The sequence below is a fragment of the Phaethon aethereus genome (assembly GCF_964289735.1).
Source record: "Phaethon aethereus genome assembly, chromosome: Z".
NCBI lineage: Eukaryota > Metazoa > Chordata > Aves > Phaethontiformes > Phaethontidae > Phaethon > Phaethon aethereus.
Window position 1 is genome coordinate 20,322,287 of NC_138577.1, and position 22,092 is coordinate 20,344,378.

Consider the following 22,092-nt stretch of genomic DNA (forward strand, 5'->3'; position numbering starts at 1 on the left):
TAACTCTCTAAAGTAATGGTTTATGTTGATTTTCAAAGGCAAGTAGGACTTGCTGATTTCTAATGTAGATTAAGGCTAGTATTAAACTTAAGTAAGGCTCAGGATACAAGAGAAACAATAATCAAGTTATTTCCTAGAATCTTTAAGGTTGGCAATTAAAAGTAGAGGGCTAGGCAGAAGGTGGTTAATAACTTTTTTTCAGGAGTGTGTTGATGGCAGGTTAGACTAGTTAAGTAAGGGAAGGGGTTTAATAGCTTTGTTCGTTTCTGAAAATCACAGTGTTAGTAATAGTCAGTTCTAAGTCTTAAATTCTGTGTACGGGGTGGCATTTTTTGTCCTACAGCATAGTTATGGCATTGAGATTCATGGACCTTACAAATCTACAGGGAAGGCTAATATAGCAAAGGGGGAGGTAGTATAATAACTTCTAGCAAAATACCAGGAGTGCAATCTAAAAAGATAAAATTAAGCTTGCTTTGGGCACAGTTGGCGTAGGTTTAGACTTGGGTTTAAAATTGTAAGTTTGTCTTGTTTGGCTTACGTTTTTCTGTAGCAACAGCTACAAGGTTAGTTTTAGGGCTAGTGAAAGTAAAATAGAATTCTGGTATGAAGTTCTATAAGTGGATTTGGTATAAAGAGTGATGATTCCTTGGCATAAATAGATGTATGGGTTGGAATTAATGTTGAGGTTGGGGAAAACAGGAGTTTCAGAGCCCATATTGCTGCTAAGCAGCAGAAAGCCCGTGGAGTGAGCACAAATATGCATGCTGAAAGAGAGAGAACTGCTTTTTCTAAACTCTGTGGATGGTGTTTGTCTGTAGTGTATGCCAATAGCAAGAGTGAGGGTTCAAGTTAGGCTTGGATTTGGGGACAGCTCGTGCCTAAGCACTCTTGTTCTCCTCTTGTTCTCGCTCTGTGAGCGAAACGATGTGCTTTGGTCTTCAGGGTGACCCATGGCTGCAGAGCGATGCCAGTGTGGTGCAGAGATTTACAGTGAGTTTCATGAGCAGATGGAGTGGTGCAGAGGGTATTTCCAAGATCTGTTAAGGTCATTCTTTGAACAGTAGCTGTCCTCCTGCAGGGACTCTGAAATCCATTTGCCTTCTAGGAAACTTAGAAAAAACATACAAATATTTATAAATGTACATATTGCAACGTTCAGCTGTTTTCAGTTAATGCTGAAAACCTGTTCCAGTTTCAGATATTACACATGCAGTGCTGCTGTCCTTTTTAAAACTTCTATCTTTCCGCGAAAGCTGTTAGCCCTTTCTCCCTCCCATCAGCCCAGTTAGCATTTTATAATTATAAATAACTCTGTAGCACCGAACAAGGGGGGAGACTGTAACACCATGTCTTCCTCCTGTCAATCACTATTGACTGGCTCCAGCCCTCTGTGTCACAGCAAGTGTTTGCAGGTTGTATCATCTATTAGTGTGTGACCGATGGAGTAGTTTCTCAGGAGCTCTGATTATTTGGTCCTGGGTTTCCACTGTGCCGAAAAGGCTATATTCCTCAGAAAATAACAAGAAGATCAGAGGCCTCCTCACAGGAGTGTTAACATACACTGTTTTTCTATAGAGAGGTGTTTATATGAACCTGAATTGCAGGTTTAGAGATGCTAAAAGTACACAAAATCCTGTTTCTGCTGCCTGTGTAATGACTATTTTTCAACAAGGTAATTGAGAAGGAGGTAGGTATTTTTAAAATATTCCTACAAGCAGAAAATAGAATCTGAAGTTACCCCCCCCCCCCAACCTGGTAAAACAGGATAACATTATTTGCACTCTTAAGTTTGTGTTTAATTGACATGGAATAAATTTTAAAAAAAGTAGTTAGCGGCATTTTCTTTGAGAAAGCTAATAATGACTCAAACTCTTGCTTGTGCATTTAAAACTATGTATTTTTATCAAAGCCATTTGATTCAAACTAATTACAAAATTGCAGCAGTAAAATCAGATGATCCCTGGAAAGTTAATATGATGTATAGATTGCTATACATACATATATATATATACATGCTATACACATGAAATGTGTTATTTTTATAGTGCAAGGTGTTCGCATTAGCTACCTATAAAATTTTAGAGGATGACAATTTTGCTTTTAGGAACCTATTGACCAATTGAAAAAGATGGTTTCTTATGAAACTCCGTACTCTGCACTGGGGTCGCATTGCTTGTTCTTTTACTGTCCCATAAATACATTAATTACTACCATAGATGGTCCTGTATGAAAGGAAAGTCATACTGCTGCTGGAGCAAATACCTACGGTCCCTGCTTTCTAATCAGCTGTTGCATTTTTTCATATCCCTAGAGATCATCTTCCTATGTTCATGTTTTGCCTTACCCTTATTTCACTGCACATTAAACTGTATAAAGAATTGTCCTTCTCTGCCAGCCCTACATGGCCCTATAGTGTCTGGTGGTTTCACTCCCTTGGAGGGTCATGCTGAAAAGTAGGTGTTCTTGAGCGGTATTCCCAGGGGGTGCATTAACCAGTTTTGTGAAGGCTTTCAGATAAAAATTGAAGGGGTCTTGAGGAGCAGGTATTGAAGGGGAAACCTTAGGGCAGACAAAGGAATGAGTCAGAGAAAGTGAACCACTTTGTCTTGTAGGCACGAATCATCATAAATCTTAACTTTCTTGTTCAGGATTAAATACTTCATGCAGCAGACTCTTATCACCTGCAGTATTTTCTTTCTGACTCAGTGTTGTGAAGGTGTGGTAGTGTTCAAGCTCAGACACAGGCATTTGACTGTTGCTAAGCAGACCCTGTAGGAAATGCTTATCAGTTAAAAGAATAACTTAAAAGGAAACAGTTAACTCCCAGGACAATACATTTTTTCTCTCAATCCCCAACATATATATATATTTCTACATTTGTATGCATCTGTATTTATTAATATCTTCGTTGTATTTCTTCTGACACTATGACATAATGTCACAGGAGCAATAGTACATGTGTTGGAGGCAGCCTAATCCCGAGAGGCTTCGCCACTGAAGTGGCCCCTGGTGAAGCCAGTATATTAATGTGCAAGTAAAGCTTCTAAACAGCTCTGGAGAAGGCTCCTGAGTGCCTTAGGTGGTAAAAGCCTCTTTAACTGTTACCTCCAGTGTGCTATGCAATAATGCAGCTGGACTTTTCCAGTACCATTAAAGACCTGATGAAGTTCCTGTTACTTTAGGTTGTTGGTTGGTTCACCCTGGAGTGGCTATCCCGCGAACAGAACTGGAGACATCTATGCATGTCCTGTTGGTACGTCCAAAACCACATGTAAAAAACTGAATTTACAAGGTAAGTTGTAACGAATAATGTCTTGTTAAAATTGTTCAGTTTTTCCTTGTTTTTGTAGCAGGCCAATCTGTTTTAGTAAATTTTTTCTTAACTATCCCTTCACGTAATCTCAGCCTCTACCGTGTGTGTGAGTGTGCGGCAAGGACTCGCAGCCAGCTGCTGGTGAGACCCGTCTTGGGGGGGGTGAAAACTGGTGCCCGCCACTGGAGTCAGGCCGGGGGTGTGGGTGCCTCGGCCTGTGGTGCCAGCTGCTGGAGACACTGGGGTCTCAGCGTCAGCTACTGGAGCCATTGGGGTCTTTAACATCCCACCATGGGGCACGAACAGTGTGTGTTCCAAAACCAGCTGCTGGAGGGGACCAGGGCTCTGCGTCAGTGAGGGGCTCTGTGCTGGCGGATGGAGTGGGACCGTGGGTCCCAGCCCAGGGGCCCTGGTGTGGGCTGCTGAGGGGGTGGGTGTCTGTATCTTCCCCAAACCAGAGGTATGTGTGTGTGTTCACGAGGAAACAGACGACACCAAGTTGGGTGGGAGTGTTCATCTGCTGGAGGGCAGGAAGGCTTTGCAGAGGGGTCTGGACAGGCTGGATCGATGGGCCAAGGTCAACTGTATGAGGTTTAACAAGGCCAAGTGCCGGGTCCTGCACTTGGGGCACAACAACCCCATGCAACACTACAGGCTTGGGGAGGAGTGGCTGGAGAGCTGCCCGGCGGAAAAGGACCTGGGGTTGCTGGTTGACAGGCAGCTGAACATGAGCCAGCAGTGTGCCCAGGTGGCCAAGAAGGCCAACAGCGTCCTGGCCTGTGTCAGAAATAGTGTGGCCAGCAGGAGTAGGGAAGTGATTGCGCCCCTGTACTCGGCACTGGTGAGGCTGCACCTCAAATACTGTGTTCAGTTTTGGGCCCCTCACTACAGGAAGGGTGTTGAGGTGCTGGAGCGTGTCCAGAGAAGGGCAACGAAGCTGGTGAGGGGTCTGGAGCACAAGTCTTATGAGGAGCAGCTGAGGGAACTGGGGTTGTTTAGTCTGGAGAAGAGGAGGCTGAGAGGAGACCTCATCACTCTCTACAGCTACCTGAAATGGGGTTGTGGTGAGGTGGGTGTTGGGCTCTTCTCCCAAGTAACTAGCGATAGAACGAGAGGAAATGGCCTCAAGTTGTGCCAGGGGAGGTTTAGGTTGGATATTAGAAAAAATTTCTTTACTGAGAGAGTGGTCAAGCATTGGAACAGGCTGCCCAGGGAGGTGGTGGAGTCACCATCACGGGAGGTGTTTAAAACAACATGTAGACGTGGCACTTTGGGACATGGTTTAGTAGGCATGGTGATGTTGGGTTGGTGGTTGGACTTGATGATCTTAAAGGTCTTTTTCAACCTTAATGATTCTATGATTTATTCTATGAAACTTTCAGCTGGACCAGTCAGCTTAGAGGGGCCTCAGGTCCAGGTATCAGGTTGGTGGAGGGTCCGTGCTGGTACACCCTGGGGGACCTGCAAATGTGCAAGGGTGCATGAGGGACAGGTGTGTGTGTGTGTGCATGTCCAGCACAAGCACCGGGCTGGACCAGCTGGTGAGTAGGGGAGCTGCAGGGAAGACAGAGAGGCTGTGCCGGTACTTGAGGGATCTGCGAATGTGCATGTGCCTGTGAACCCGGTGCGTGGCTGTGTGCGTGTGCCTGGGCCAGGGAGCGCCGGCCCCTGCTGGCCCGGGAGGAGCTCACCCTGTACCTGGATGCTGCTGAAGGCAACACCTTGTCTGTGGCAGTCTGTGTGCCCGGCCTTGCCAGGGTCCTCGTTGTGTGCCTCTGTGTATGTCTCAGGTACGTGCTCAGCTTCTCCACTGGTGCTACTGCCCTCAGCCTGGGCAGAGGCCCTTGGTCCCCAGGAGCTGGGCTGTGCTCCCATGGCTGGGCAGGAGTGTCCTGGCCCAGACCGGCTGGAGGAGGCCGCCTTGCTCTTAACATAACTTTAACACTTGTTACATTCTCATTTTGAAGAGCACTTAGTGAATATATATCATATGAAGCCTTTTCTGCCTCTGTGTGTTTGGCTATAGTGAAGATATGGGGCAGCAGAGTGTGCTGAGATGCCTACTTTATGTTTATTTGTGGTGCAGAACATTTTTGGCCTCCACTGCTCCTTCCAGATTTTTGTCTGAAGTCTGATACGGATCAGAGGAGTCTGGTGTCCTGAGGAATGTAACAGTAGCTGCTCAGCTGCAGCTACTTAGCTAGCCAAAAATACTTAATAGGTAGACCTTTTCTTCTTGAATCTTGCCTTCAGCTCTCTTGAGGGCAGGTACTCTAAATGGCGATACTTAATTCATGTCTATAGTTAATGGTTAGCAATTTTTTTACAAAGATTAGCTTTTGTCTCAGAATCCAGTGCAGCCATTGGGAAAAGGTGTCTTAAGTTCTGAGAAATAAAGCTTTCAAAAATAAACTGTAACGTACTAAATTGCTTCTACATCTATTTACTCTACTGTTGTTACTTAATTACTTTTTATTTCAGCTTTAATAAATATTCCAAATGTGACTGAGATAAAGGATGACATGAACCTTGGCTTGACTCTGATACAGAACTCAAAAACAGGAGGATTTTTGGTACGTATCAAGGATGTGTTCAGTACACACAAATTCCTGAGGAGAATGAAGAAACTATAATTCTCCACATTTTTTGATTAGTCCAAGCTGAATGTATTTTATTATGCAGCATAGATTAATACATATTTTGCATATTTTAAAATATTCCATTCCACTGTCATAACCTATGGTCCAAAATCAGGAAAATTAAGAATTCTCTCCTTCATCATTTATCTAATATTATCAAATATCCTATGGAAGGGCATGTAATTAAAGATTCTGTAATTTAAGTCAGACAACATAGGCAAGAATATTTCCACCGTGGTCATCTTTAAGGCAGTCTTGTAGTAGAGTTCCGATTATGGTTTCAAAAGACACTATAGGATCTCTCCTCCACCATACAGACTTGAATAGTGACTGTTGTCCTGAGGTGTTAGGATTTCTAGTCCTGTAGATCTGCAACATGTTTTATTTGGTTAGTGAGCTGGAGGAAGATGCCTTTTCTATGTGCATATCCTGCAAACCACTCTCCTTGGAGCCTGTAAACCAGATTTCATAATTGAAAGGAAGCTAATGCCTGTTTAATATGCTTTTTTACAGTCTTAACCATAAGCATGAAAACTGTTGCAGTGTAGGTGTATTCCAGTTTGATGCATGCATTGTAAGCCTGTGCAGTAATCAAGTGAGGGCTTACTTTAAGCTTTTTACTTTCTCTTGCATTGTCTAGTAGTCACAAAAGTATTCAAATGTTTATTATCTTCATTACCACGTAGCCCAGTTCACTGAAGTACTTAAAAGTAGGTCTAATTCCAATCTTTCCAGCAACTCTCTTGGAGTTAAAGTTAATTATAACTTCAAAATACAGCAACAGTGTTCTTGTTTGTTTGAGAAGATACTGATTAAAAAAAACCTTATTCTGTCTCTTGGATAATGCCTTTAATTACTGTTAATACTGTCCCATGCATACCTACTTTTAATCAGTATCAGTAAGTGCAGTGGTTTAAAACATCTCATGCAGAAAAATTTGTATTTTCTAACAATACTTGAACTTCTGCCAGTTAAAAAGAATTTCCTGATCCATACGTTATTGATTGGCTCTCCTTAAATTGCATAAAATAACAAAAAAAAAACCCCAAAACTGTATGCTAAGACATGAAGTTAGCCACATCTTTCATTAAAGGAGGTTTTTTTGACATAAGGAGAATGGGGTACTGGAGACAGGTGCTTATCTGTGACTCAGCCTCAACAAATATCAAAAGGCCCATGAATTACTTTTGGCAAGAATTGCAGAGACTGTCTGCTCATAATTGCAAGCTATTGCCAGCCAGGACTTTGCTCGGAGATTCTGTTTCTGGCAGCTGGCCTCTGTGATGGGCGGTTTGGGTCACGCTCAGGGCTTCCTCCTCCCAGCTCACTGTGCTCCTTCCTCCTGCGGCTGCTTCTCTCTCAGCCTCCATCTGCTTGCACCAGTCCACTGCATCCCTGGGCTGCTTGGCTGGAGCGTGATCCAGCCTGGCGTGTCTGTGCCATAGCTCCTGCGTTCTGCTGATTCAACTCTTTGATGCCGTGCGATTGCTTCCCACAGGTATCCGAAGTACAGGGCAGTCATTTCGACATGCTCATTACATTTTTCTGAGGCATGCTTAGTCCTGTTGGAAAGGTCGTTAAGAATTTCGCTGGAGGTTAACAAATTTTTTCCGGATTTCTGATTTAAGTTTCTATCAGTTTGTTCTTGGGGCAGCTCTGTGCCTTTAGTCCCTACATGTAAAATCTCCCTTCTGTATTTAACGCCCTGTAATCGTTCTCCTTTGTCCTTCGCTTTGCTAAACAAAGAGGTTTTTGGCTGAAATGCATTTTTTAAAATACACCTCTGTTGAACATGAATGGCCAGATCTATGCTGTATTCCACATGAGTCTCTCCAAGGCACTACGTAGTGTATTTGGTACTTTCCTGTCTCAACTGGAGGTGCTTCTTGTCACCTCTGTTTAGGCCATATTTGCTTTGCATGCTGGCTGAAAGCTTATGGTCACCCTGCAGTTGGCCCATGCCCAATCTGTCTGCTCCTCTCCCACTCAGTGAGTTCACAGTTTATGTCCAAATTTGTTAACATTAGTCTTTATGGGCAAGTCCATGCCCCTTTCTAATATTCCACTTCTCAAGTTCATCAGTTCTTGATATGTGATCTCCTAGTTTTCCCCTGCATTAATGATGCATCTTAAATTTCTGACTCTTAACAGCTTTTCCCGTTTTTTTTAAAGTGAAGATCAGCAGTTTATTAGAACACTTCTATTTTTTGGTCCAAGATTAAAAGCATGATTTTGAGTTACCACTAATACAGAAGAAAACTAGAAAATGGGCAAATGAGATTGATCTAAAAAGAACTTTAAATTAAAAATATAAAGACTAGTAACTCTCCTCCAGCTTCATAGTTACCAATATAGATGACTTATTTTGTACTTCTCACCTCTGTAAATATCCATCTTCTCCAGTAAAACTCTCTTCAAGTCCTGAATAGAGATCATGCATTTTCTGTTTTCCAAACTCTCCTGACTGGATAGGGCAGTAAGAAAACACATGTCATGAAGTTATCCTTTCTTTCAGAACTGTTGGACAGAGGTTATATAGAGGTTATAGTTTTTTTACTTGAGTTTCTAACATGATTTTTCTTTTAAAAAGAAAATCCATCTTCCGCAAATATTCTCATGACAAAATACTGTCTTGGTATCTGTCTTTTTTATCTAGGTACTTTTGTAAAAATCCTTTTAATATCATCAGAGGTGTGGCTGTCATGCAACCAGCTGGTTGATCCAGCTGAAAACGTTTCTTTTTACAGAGATCATTTTCAGCAAAGCAGCGAGATTATCTTCCCCGGAAGGCAATGAAACATGTAGCGAAGGGATATGTGAGGCCAGGGCCAAATTTCTCCTTTCAGCTGCAGCTAAGTAGGACAGTGCATACTGTGAGGCTGCACCCTTGCGGGAGGTGATGAAGAAGTTTAACGTGTAAATATTTCGGCAAAGTGAATTTCCCTTGGGAACAGGGTTTCCCAAATTAATAAACCTGTGCGTGTGCGCACTGGTCATAAAACTGTTCAGTCTGGTCACACTGTTGGTGGTAATCGGACGTTCTGCAGGAAAAGCGCCTCTCTGCCCGTTTGCAGCCGTGTGCATGCTCATGGCTCGGATGCCACCTCCTGGTTAGTGGAAGTACTTCTCTGCACGCGTATAAGCCATGTGCAAATACCAGCCCTAGTTTTAAACTCGCGGTTTGTAGGGCAGGTGGCTTGAAGTGGGACAGATTCCTTGCAGACCAAGTCACACTCCCTAGATGTTATAGCTTGTGTAGTCTGGAGGGTCCAGGTTGCAGAAATAGGCATTAGGATGATCATGAATAGAAAATGCTTTTCAATGAGAAAGTCAAGGAAAGGGGTTACACTGTCACTGTGATTGCAAGGAATTTAGCCTGATAACCCAAGAGGGCATCTCTGATCCTGTATGCCTGTAGTCCTCCTTACTGTGGTTTTGTATATAGATATAGTGAGACAAGTGTTTGTTACTTTTATAGTTTCTTTTTGTTGTTATTTTTAAAGACTTGTGGTCCCTTGTGGGCACAGCAGTGTGGAAGCCAATACTACGCAACAGGAGTCTGTTCCGAAATCAGTCCAAGTTTCCAGATCCTAAGAAGCTTTTCTCCTGCTGTTCAAAGTAAGGCAACATGTGCAAAACAGATTCAATTAAAAAAACATATCAAACAAAATCAAGATATGTTGTGTTGGGGACTCTTAATTTGGGATTTTTTTTTTAAATGTATGTGCAAATGGCAAAGTGATTCATGTGTAAGGACTGACAAGTCGTGACCCAGTGCTGATATGAATATGGACTCAGTCCTCAGAGTTCAGAGGCATTGCACCAGCACAGGCTCAAAATCTGCATTTGCTTCTGTTGAGTCATCATTCTGCCAAAACCTTCCTGATCTGAAGTGTTGCCCATGTGAGACCTAAATATGCACCTCTGGATTTAGCCAAAGAGTTGGGAGTATATTGAGACTGAAAATGCATTTAATCTTCACTTTTTGTTTTAGAGTGTTCCTCTGTCATAGATGTTGTGGTGGTTTGCGATGAGTCAAACAGCATTTATCCCTGGGATGCAGTGCGGGCATTTTTGAAAAAATTTGTACAGGGCTTAGACATTGGCCTTAACAAAACCCAGGTAAGTCAAAGACATCTAAAAAAGGCAATGGCTTTTATTAGCAATTTTAAAGGAAACCAAATGTGCTTTAGTGTAACTACAGTACCTCCCCCAAAGCCACAGATTACGCAGTTGTCTTGTATGTATGTTTTGGTATTGGGGGGGGAGTTTCTCACAGCTAACCTGTTTCCAAAGGGATTAGTAATTTGATTCAAAACATAAACCCAACTGAAATAGAAGTCTGAGTTATATCTAGTGGAGCAAGATCTCTTTCATGCATTAGGTGTAAAAGGAATTAAAATGTAGTCTGTGGGGATCTGGTAAAAGTAGAACAGATTTTTTATGGGCTTTTCATGTGACTCTTACTTTCCAACTGATGCATCTTTAAAATGGGAGTTTTTCCTGCTTGGTTACTGTCTGATCTTTGAGTTCTTTGTTCCTTTTAATTTGGTGATGGTAAGGAAAATTTTATTGCCTTTTTTTTAAACATTTTCTGTCTTTACAGTTGTCCATTTTCCATAAACAGTTCTGGGGACAAAGTCTGGGGCACTGGAAATCTCTCTCCCAAAGGCTGCCTTCTTCCTTGGGCGACTTTGGAAGTGAGATGCTTAAAAGCTAGGCTTCCTGCTCAGTGCTTTCAGAACCTTACCTTTAGCGTCTTCTCCTCTGTTTCTCTTTCATGCTAAATGTACATCTTAGCACATGTCTTTAGCTTCACCTGTATTAAAAATAAATAGGGCTCACAGTCCTGTCAGGTAACTAACCTCTAAGATATCCTTAGAAGAGATCAGATTGAAGTGCGGTCAGCTTGTAGAATTTTTGCTATTTTCTCATTTTTCCCAGAGCTCCCTGTATTATTGCTATCCATCAGCTGTTCCAGAAGTAACCAAGCAAACATGTAATGCCAACTACTTCAGATTGTTTGCATTAACATATTGTAGTCCATAATAAATGACATAAGGTGCAAAAGCATTTTAGCTTTCTTAGCTTTCTGAATGTGTTAATATTAATTGGTTTTATATGTGTTGAAAGAAAGTTATAACCCCATGTGCATCTGCAGATCTTTTGCTCCAACCTGACAAATAAGTAAACATCATGATTCTATGTAACTGATTGTAATGCATGATAATTTAACGTAATTTCTTTATTGCATAGGTGGGTTTAATTCAGTATGCTAATGATCCCCGTGTAGTGTTCAACTTGAATACATATCAAACAAAGGATGAGGTTGTTAAAGCAATGGAGGGAACGTATCAGAAGGGAGGAGATCTGACTAATACTTTCAAAGCCATTGACAATGCAAGGTAAAACGCATCGGTGTTGCTATAAAGAGCATAATTGAAAATTCTTATTGCAGATTGTTAATTTCCAAATCTACTACAGATGTAGCTTGTTCTAAGTCAGACATATTCATGACAGTATCTATACCTAATTCTATCCATTATAAATTGACATGTGATAAATCCAATGTTTTGTAACAGACAGTATGCCTTCTCACCTGAATCAGGAGGCCGTCCAACAGCCACAAAAGTAATGGTTGTTGTGACAGACGGTGAATCACACGATGGCTCCAACTTGAAAACAGTGATAGGTAAATGCAATGAAGACAATATAACCAGATTTGGCATTGCTGTAAGTAATACTATCATTATATATATTACTGCAGTTTTTGAAAGAACATTTTTTTGCATATGTATGAAGGTGCATGTTCTATATACAAGCTATATATAATGTATGATTTGTTACACTGGTGAGACTGAAACTAGGTGAAATTGATCTTTATGAACTAGTGAAATTTAGTTTTCTTTAAATGGCTGATAAAGCAAAACCAATATTACCTGAGCAACTTCAGTGGTTTTCTTCTTTGCCTTGGTTTATATATTTTTCCTATCTGAATGGTCCCTTGTATAGGAATACAGTCTGATAAGCAATTCAGTAATATGAGTAAAGGTAATTGTTTTTTGTTTTTCGCTTTTTAACATGTAGAAGAATATTCACTCCACTAATACAGAAGGAAATGGAGTAACACCATTGTTTCCTTCACTCTTCTTATTTTGTTCTTTTTTACCCAAGGTTTTGGGATACTTAATCAGACATGAACTTGATACTAAAAACTTAATTAAAGAAATCAAAGGAATTGCTAGTCATCCAACAGACAAGTATTTCTTTAATGTGTCATCTGAGGCTGCACTACTGGAAGAAGCAGGAACACTTGGAGAGCGCATTTTTAGCATAGAAGGTAAAATACTTAATGACTCTGAAAAAATAGATTAGATTCTCCCAGCTGATGGGCTAAGGATTTTATTTAGCTTCACCTTAGCATAATATTGTGAAAACATGGGACGGCTGGGGCTGCTCCCTGCTCCCCAGGAGGGCTCTGGGTCGCATAGGTGTTCCCACAACTACCCCACCCCTAATGAGCCTGAGCTTCAAGTTACTTTCTGCGGTTTGTGGGAAATATTTCCTCGCTGCTGAAAATGAGGGCTTGTCCATATGCATCCAAATGTTTTTGGAGCTGTTACCACTGGAGAAGTACAGGTATGCTTGTCAGATTCACCTGTGTTTTTCTGTTAATGCTAAGCAACTGTGAATGTACAAAGCAAATCAGAAGACTAGGCTACTGATTACAGAACTGAAAAGCTACAGTAATGCAGTCTGTGTGGCCTCTATCAGGCTCTATCCCTAGCATCACCCACAAGTCCTCTGTGTGCTATTTGGAGGAAGGTGCTGTAGAGGTGACCCGGAGGCACTTCGTTCCCCCCAAGAGCCAGTTTTTTTAAATCAAATTTAGATGATGCTTGAGAGACTTGTGACTTGCCCTCAGCCTAAAGAGCTTTTCATGGCTGCATCCTTCCTGTGCTCAGGATGAAATTTTCCCCTCTCTTTCACCTCCACCTATTGATTGGAGGTGATCCACTTGATTACCAGACCCATACTGCTAATCAAGCTGAGGGAATCGGGTGAGCTCCCCCTCTTGGGTTTTTAGTAGTCCTGTTGAATTCCTGTTACCTGAGTCCCATCCATCTAGCTTAAGGAGTATTCTTGAATGTCACATTATTTTTTTAAACAATTACAACAGTTTTATAAGTCCTATATGATAATAAACATTCATTTGAAAGTTGTGAATATACAGTTATTAAAGCTGCTAATTTCAGTGTATTATTAGTGCTTCATAGGCAGCATAAAAAGAGATTAGCCACAGTGACAACACTGTTCAGGCTTATTCAAGCCATCTTTATCATCATCTTCTGCCATTTTTTGGAAGAGACTGATAGCATCATGGCTCCATCTTACCAATTTACCATTAAATCCTCTAAATATTCTACAGTTTATTAGCTCTTGGATTTCTGTTGTTTGTAAATGTTGGAAATGTTTTAGCAGAATTAATGGATTTGGAAAAAATAACATACAGTCCCTATATAGCTACGCTCAGAGGCAGCAATATTTGATCTCTTGTGTGGTTCTATAGGGTTAACCACATGCAAATATTTATTTTACCAGGTACAGATCAAGGTGATACATTCCAAATGGAAATGTCACAGGTGGGCTTCAGTGCATATTACTCACAAAAAAAGGTATGTGAATTTAATTATTTAATGATACAAATAGATGTAATGACATAGACATGAATGCTTAGAAGTGCAACAAAATAAGACTAATAAAACACAATGACTATTTTTAACATTTTTTTATTAGAAGCAGAATGTCAAATTAATTTCTTTTTTTTTATTTGAATACCATTACTTCTAATAGATGCTGTATATCCCCAAAATGAAAAAAATATATATTGATATATGAAGCTGAGTAATAGTTTCTTTCATGTAGTGATTTTGAGATGTGTTAATGCAATTACTTCAGCGATTTCTGAGTTCATGTAGCATGAGAAAGTCAGTTGCTCCAAGTTCGTATTTTGTAGTTGAATAGCTCAGAATTGAATCCATATTGTAAAGCTGGTATATTTCTAGGCGCTCACCAAGATGTAAATAAATCAAGTCTTAAAATAATTCATTTAATATTTATAAAATTGATAATATTTGTTTAAAGCATATTTGACTTAGAAATTAGAAAGAATAATAAATCAAATATATTTTTCTTTTTAATCAATTTTAAGATTATCTTGACCAAATAAATACTCTTGGTAAAATTCAGGTGTCGTTCAAGCTGCTTTCAGCTGAAAACACAGGAAGGTTGTTTCTTTCTCATAGCCTTAAAGATGAATTAAATAATTTTGTAAAAGTCCGCTGTATTTGCAAAAATTGAAGTTTTGACTTACTAAGAACTTGATTCTAGGAAATGGCAAAAATTAAGAAAGAGTCGGGGCTTTCTTCAGGAAAATTACACATACTATTTTCACTGCAGCTTTCTATAACAGTATCTCAGTTCAGTGAAGAATTTTAATAATGTGCATAATAGAAACTATGTTTTATGTGTGCAAGTCTAAGATTAAGTGTTTCTGGATTAAGTATTCTGTAGAATAAGCCATATTAATTTGAATTTTAGATTTAACTGTTCTCTTTGTTCTCATCTCCTTATAATACAAAATTTTATTCTTTAAGCATATCTTTTTCCATCTGGTTTTGTGTGCTGTCATTGGCACGGCTGTTGGCAAAAAGGGGGAGTTAGCTTTTTGTTACAGTTTTGTTTGTCAGATCCCCAGTCTTCTGAGGATCATGAGTGCATAAAAGCATAGACTTGGCAAGCCCAGCCCCAGCGTGGACAGGCTTAGGAAATTATTAGAGTGTTTAAATAAACCCATTTTATCTTGTGTTGCAGTGCCCTGGGAGCTAGAGCAGTCGCTTATCCTCTTGCATTGGAGGGGTGATAGTCCCTCTTAATATGGCAGTAAAGTCCTGCCTGTAAGTGGTAACCGTAAGCAGCTCCAGTCAACTGTTTGCAGTCATTAGATTGTACATCACTGCCTTAAACACAATGATGTAGGAGATTACTTATGGTAACTTCAGCTTCACTCCCACTTTTTCTGAAATAGCTAGTTCTAAAATGTTGGTTTTTACTTTTTTAAAGGATGTTCTGCTGCTGGGTGCTGTTGGGGCCTATGACTGGAGTGGAACAGTAGTTCAGGAGTCTTCAGACAGAGTCACCACTTTTCCAAGCCATGTGTTTGAGAAAATTCTACAGGACAGAAATCATAGCTCATATCTAGGTAAGGTGCTGAAATACAAATCTTTATTAAGATACTAAAGAACTTGGGAAATTCTGCTTTTGTCAGACTCCTATTAAGATGTGATTTGAAAATACTAAAATAATTTTGCATGCAGAAAGATTTTATTTACTGGTCAACAGTTCATGGAGTGAAATCTTTATTGTGTTTTTAAAGTTCTACTCATATCAATGTGGTAAGGTGAAAAAAAATCAGACTTTGTCACAGAGACATAAGGAGTCATGGGATTTGAGAAGGCTGCTTAGTGCATCATACTGATCATTATGGGTACCTTCTGTTTTAATATTTGTAGGTACTTCCCCAATTACATGTAGATGAGAAGTTGATTGAATTGCTGTCGTTTCATCTGTGCTCACTTTTTCTTGGCCTTTTCCACTTCAGTTTATAGTTTTAGGAATATTGCTGCAGTTTAACAGAGGTCTTATTTATAAACCTCATATATTTTCTGACACATGTTTTTGTGACCCTATAAAGCCACTCAGTTTGTCTTCTCAGCTCATTGAAATGTTTTCTGTTTTGTTGTTGCTTGTTGAACTTCTATTCTCCAATGATGTTGTGTCCCTAGAAAAACAGTGACTGAATGCAAATCTGAGTATGACCAAGGCATAATCCTTTTAGACTGTACTCCTCACATTGTCCTGCAGCTAGCCAAGGACCTACATACTCTGCCTAACCACTGGGATTTTGTTACTCAGTTTAAGCTATAGTCTTTATAAAGGATGATTTTTAGGTTTCTTCTGTTAAAATAAATTTGCTGTAATTAAACCACAGAAATGTAAAATATGTAGTAATGCTAGCTTTGTAGTGCTAATACATGTTTAAAATATTTGCAGGTATTAAAAGATGTTTCCTGAAAGCAAATAATGTTAGAATAATGGGGATGAGGATTAAAATGTTCAAAGAAGTTCCATCAACCTAAGCCCTTCAGCTGACAAGCTATTAATATAGGCTGTTGTATTCAGCCTATACACTGGGCTGTGGTTTGGTTAGCTCTGAGAAAATCTGCTGCAAGCTTTGCAGAAGCTAGGTGTTCCTTCCCAGTTTGAAGGCTGGCCCAAATGCTCATCTCACGTTTCTTTTTATTTCTTCATTCCAAGGGTACTCTTTGTACTCTTTCTCCAATCTACTTCATAAGCTTGACACTTTGTGGTCTATGTTTTACCAAATAGGCTAAACTGTGCTATTCTGCAAACCTGCTTCAACTTGATCTGTGTGTCATTGTTTGTCCAGAAGACTATTGCAAATTTTATGCATATGTAACACCTTGACTTCCCGTCTGGAAGCATCCTTCTCTGCAACTAGCATATCAGATTGACTCATCCTCTGTGCCTTTATGGACAGCCAGCTGACAACTTGTAGTTAATGATCTCTCACACATGCTAAATGTTGGCTTCTCTCCCCAGGTTATTCTGTTGCTGTTCTCTCAACTCAGAGCTCCATCTATTTTGTTGCTGGTGCACCAAGATCTAACTACACTGGCAGAGTAGTGGTTTATGATGTTGACAGCGATGGTAATATCACAATTGTACAGTCCCAGAGAGGCGAGCAGGCACGTATAATTTGGTCACGAATGCAGATTTTGTAGGCATCTGTTTTTATTGACACAGCAGTAAATTACATTGAATTTATTCTGAAAATTCCTCTTGCTTGCAATGCATTTAGAATCCACTTGAACTTTTCTCTGCCACTAGACTATTTCAGTGAGGTTAACTTAGTTCTTAAACAGTATTTTAGAAAGTCATCCAATTAGTGGTAAAAGATAATATACAAAGCTACTTAATGTATCATTCTGTCAACACTTCTAATTGTGAGCGACTCAGTGAGCTCCACACTGCCTGAGAAGTTGTGAAGTAGATGACATCAAAAGAGATTTGGATGCTTACTCTCTTTTTCTCCATTTCGAAAAAAGCAGTGAGTTTAGATGGTTTTGGTTTTGTTTGTTTGTAAGACAAATCTGAAAGTAAATCAGAGGTTGGGTAGTTTCATGTGTGAAGTTTGATATAAAAAAATTGTACCTCCCATAGCTTAGTCTCTGTTTGCATTCTTATTGCCAAGTGGTAAAGCCATAGCAGCAGCTACTGGACAGAAACAGTGGACATGTGATAAGTATACGATTCCTCAAACACCGGAGTATGTTATCCAGTAATTTAATTCCAATGGGAAGTTTCATTCCTTAGTATGGGACTATTTCTGGGTGTAAGTTTTCTGAGTCATTATGCTTTACAAAATGAACATACAAACACAACTCTCTTACTACTGATTTCAGATTGGCTCCTACTTTGGCAGTGTGGTGTGTTCAGTGGACATTAATAGGGATTCTGTGACAGATGTGCTGCTTGTGGGTGCACCAATGTTTATGAATGACCTGAAGAAAGAGGAAGGGAGAGTATACATGTTTTCCATCACAAAGGTAAGAATAGCACTGTAGCAAAGCTGGAATCAGCTTCCTGCCTCTCCATCCATGATGAGTGCTGATATTTTCATTTGCAGCTGGAGCGATTTACTGTTACTTCCTGGACTACAGTTTTACCAAAGAAAGAGCAGTCCAAACCGCAAGAGTACTTAGCGGCAGTGTCTGTTCTGTTAAAACAGAGGGTGATCAGAAGAGCAGTCCCTGTCCCCAGAGCCAAGTGGTGCAGCAGACACTCAAGCCGTCATTGCTTAGGGCTAGCTTCTTTCAGAGCAGGCTGGCCATGTGCATGCTAAAAAGCCTTTGGCCCTGGATCTTTTCAGAGCCTCTAAGTCACTATTTAGTGTATCTTTTAAAAAGTGTTAGAAATATTGTGAGCGGTGTTTTTGCAATGAGAAACGGAGCATGTGCTTTTCCCCAGGGTGTGGCATAAAGGCAGGGGTAAATGGTGCCAAGCCTGCCTGGATAGAGGACTGTGGATGGAGCCCTTCCCAGTGCAATCTCACCCATTCTGCTTTTCAGGAGCAGCTGCAAACTTTCTCCAGAGCTTGTGCATGTAATCTGGAAGTAAGCCAGCTGGAACAGGCAAAAATGGAGTCAATAAGCATGTTAGTAGCTAAGCACTATTAATGACCAGGGGCCTGCTGCTCTAGGTGGCTCCCTGGTCCTGGTTTTAGGCACTGTATACAAATACAACACAAGGTGGACCATTTCTCTGAAAAAGTTAGCTCAAGGCTTTTGCTAATTAATTGTTTGCCATTTGGTTTTGGCAAACCTGTTCAATACCTAACAGCATTCCCAAAACAGTTCTAATAAATGCTCTTCTGCAAGTTTTCTGCATTGTTTCGTAGACTTTCACAGTGGATGGTTGCTATTATTCATGTTGTCCCATTTGTTCAGTGAAGCTATCTTATTTGTCTGGTGCTTGTCTGACTTTTTTATTCAGACCTGTAGTAGGTGTTTTCACAGTATCTGTATTAACAGTCCTGAAGCGTCTGGCACTTTTGAACGGTCTGTCAATCAATCATTGGATGTCTGGATATGCAAAGTAAATTAATACCTGCCATCCATCAGAGAAAAAAGAACATGGCCTTTTACTAGGTAAATTGCAATCAAATAAATAGAAAGGAAGGATCATCCTCCTCAGTGGCAGCTCATAGTCAGATCATCCTGCAGCAACAGGAAACTGTACCCTAAGCCAATTTCAAGGTAGATGGAGGTGCTGGAGGTGGTACTGCTGGCAGCTGACATTGGTCTTTGTGGCTGTAAAATTAGACATGAAATACAGAAAAAAAGAAAAATTAAAGAATGTTTTTCATGTTTTGAAAACTGAATAAATTGGCAGACTATCCTTACAACATTTAGTCTTTCTCAAATGTTAGGTTAAAATTATTTAAAAATTAAGAATAATGAAAGAATTATTTAAATTTTTTAAAGAACCTGGATTTGTGCAACTTGCACATGTTGCACAAATAATACTTTTCTAGTCATTTTTGATAAATAACTTGGCAGTATTTCTAAAATTTTAAGCGCAGCATGATAACTGAGGTTAACGATGAGAACGATATTTGCCAGATAATTGAATTTAAGCTAGTGTAAATGTGATTATTTAACTATAAATATCTCCAATCTTTCTTTCTTCATTGGCACTGCAGAGGTCAGGAGTTTAGCATTTGGACACATGTTTTTTGCATTAGTTGAGTTAGGAAATTCCATTTCTGTTTCAAAGAAATATGTCCAGTTACATAATTTCCATTCTCTCTGCATAAAAACCGGTAATCCAAACTGGAAACTGTATTTTTCAACGTATTGTGAAACTTTCAGAACAGTCAGATGAGGACAGTGAGAGCATTTAAGCTTCATACATATGGTTATATTTGCTGTTAGTGCTTTGCATAGCATGCTTTAATTTTGCTGTGTAGTGCTTGCCAAGACTCTGAGACATAATGCAAACTGAATGGGCAATATAATGGGGAAGGAATTCAGGGCTGAGCAGTCCAAGGGGAGTATGGGAAAACAAAAACAAAAAAAACAATACACATAGATACTGCTCCTATGTTTGATGTGGTGCAATTATAGCTGTGTTTTTGCTTTTTCTCCTTTTTCCTTTTTTAAAGGGAATTTTGGATCAACAAGAACTCTTGGAAGGTCCACAGGGGTCAGAAAATGCTCGCTTTGGATCAGCAATCGCAACTCTTGCAGACATTGATTTGGATGGCTTTAATGATGTTGTAATAGGTGCACCACTGGAAAACCAAAACTCTGGAGCAATTTACATTTACAATGGATTTCAAAAGACTATGCGTACCAAACATTCTCAGGTAATTAATTTCATTGTATAATGCTGTACTCAGTGCCTTTAGATCTGCTAGAGCAAACCAGGATTTTCTTTTAATTGGCTACTGTTTCATTGTTTTAAAGGAGTCCTGTTATTCTCATGGCTTATTTCAAGTTTTGTGCCCCTCCTTACTTCGGCTGTCAGCACGCCCTGATTGTGGTGCTTATAACTGAAGCATATAGAGAAAAAGGACTTGCAAGATGCTCAATCTGAGCCTTTTACAATTTTTTGTACCTGTGTATGAAGTCAGCTAATTTCCTATACATTTTTTGACACCCATTATTCAGGCTTTTAGGGTTGATGTACAGCAATCAAGATTAGATAAATCCCAGCTCTATAAATTATAAATATGTGGTATTAAAGGAAAAGACTTTCAAGGGTCTTTGCATATCTTATATAATGCTAATATAATGGTAATCTTAATGTCACTTTCCATGCTGACTTTCTGGTTGTAGAAGGTACTTGTTAGAAGTTCTGCTAAGCTTCCTATACTTTGAGTTGCTCAATGTGAGATGGAAAAAGTTTCCAGTAAGTACTAGCTGGTATACAGCAGTCAATTAGTTGATCTACACCCAAGACAGAAAAATCTAGTTCATTGTCTGCTCCAACAGGGGAGGAAAAAGTGCCTTAAAAGCTTCTGAGAAAAGATCCCCAAAAGCATTTAGTTTAAACAATACATTGCGTATAGAGGGAATATCAGTGAAAATCCATTGCGTAGGCTGCTTAAGCACAGCACAGACTTAAGCACACTTGTGGCAAACTCAGTAACCAAACTCTTTTTCACAGAAAATTCTAGGATCAAATTCTGCTTTTGGACAACGGCTCCAATTCTTTGGAAGATCAGTAGATGGCCATAGAGACTTAAATGACGATGACATTACTGATGTATCGGTTGGTGCTGATGGAAATGTGGTTCTGCTATGGTTGGTAAACTCTTTTAGAAAGGAAGTACTTAATGATTCAGATGCAAGCTGAGCATTTAGTTAAATAAACAGCAAAACAAACAAACGAAAAAGCTCTTTCATTCTCTGTGTTCAGAGCTAACACACTTACTGCCTCATTGCTGCTATTGTAGCTAGCTGAAAAACAGCATTAGACTAAACCTTTTTTAAGCATGTATCAACAAACCATCGAAAGCCAAGGCAGCGTGGGGGGCAGAGCCAGGGTACTTGGAGGGGCGAAGCCGGGGCCCACTGGGAGGGACCTGGTCAGGGATGGGGAGGGCCAGGAGACAGCCCTGCCTGCTGCTGCCCTGCAGGCATGTGGTCCAGAGGGAAGGAGCAGCAGCAGGGAGCGGAGGTTGCTTGAGAGTATTTGTAACAGAGACTTCAGTAGCTGCAGTATAATTTTGATAGCTGAGCCTGAGAGATAAAACCACTTCCCACACAACCTCTGTGACCTTTACTGGCTGGTAGGCTGATCTGGGGGAGAGCTGTCCTGCAGAGTAAGGAAAGAGAGCAGTGAGAGAGAGTTGGCACCTATTTCTGCCAAGAAACCCATCTTTTCTGGCATGTGGCCTTTGGCAGAGCAATCTGAGTACTTTCACAAAACTAAAGAAGTAAGGCTCACAGAACCCAAATCTTCTGCCTCCCTAAGTACTGTGTATTTTCCACTGCTTCCTTGAGGGGCTAAATTAAAATGCAGCTTGCTTTCCTATCTGTCGCCTGTCTTCTCGCCTGAGGCCCCCCATTGTAAGAAGAAAAACATCACTGAATTGCTACTTATTTCATAATGCAACAAGATTATTAGAAATGAATGGTCACTTGGATCTTTGACCCACAGTATAACTGCTTCTGGTGCTGGTGGGAGTTGCGTTGAAGAAAATTATGCTCCTTGGAGTACCCACATTTATTTAGATTTGATTAATGAAGATGCTCGTTTTTCTTTCACTCTGGCATTTGGTCTGATTAACGAGTTTAACTTTTGATTAAAGTGTTTGTTTTCACATGCAGGGTTCCTTTGAAACTGTTCTTCAAAATCTTGATTAATTACATGAAAGTTGTTTTTCTGAAAAATAAGAGTATTCATTAAAATGAAGAATTATCCTTCTTTTCCTTCCCAGAGCTCAGGAGCTTCGCTAAAGTAGCAGAAGATTACTTATTGGGAAAA

At 40.1% G+C, this 22,092-nt stretch overlaps 1 protein-coding gene across 1 annotated transcript in view; it reads left to right on the plus strand.

The window, feature by feature from the left end:
• The window catches only part of ITGA2 (integrin subunit alpha 2), a gene marked incomplete at both ends in the record, with an annotated part of 53,316 nt that overhangs the window by 4,551 nt on the left and 26,673 nt on the right, over positions 1–22,092 (plus strand). The window contains 13 exons of the mRNA XM_082013391.1: positions 3,186–3,295; positions 5,798–5,889; positions 9,459–9,573; positions 9,950–10,077; positions 11,212–11,360; positions 11,538–11,688; positions 12,130–12,295; positions 13,558–13,631; positions 15,079–15,217; positions 16,639–16,784; positions 17,502–17,645; positions 19,763–19,966; positions 20,770–20,906. Coding sequence (XP_081869517.1) covers positions 3,186–3,295; positions 5,798–5,889; positions 9,459–9,573; positions 9,950–10,077; positions 11,212–11,360; positions 11,538–11,688; positions 12,130–12,295; positions 13,558–13,631; positions 15,079–15,217; positions 16,639–16,784; positions 17,502–17,645; positions 19,763–19,966; positions 20,770–20,906 — 1,755 coding nt within the window. The remainder of the gene's footprint in view (positions 1–3,185; positions 3,296–5,797; positions 5,890–9,458; positions 9,574–9,949; positions 10,078–11,211; positions 11,361–11,537; positions 11,689–12,129; positions 12,296–13,557; positions 13,632–15,078; positions 15,218–16,638; positions 16,785–17,501; positions 17,646–19,762; positions 19,967–20,769; positions 20,907–22,092) is intronic.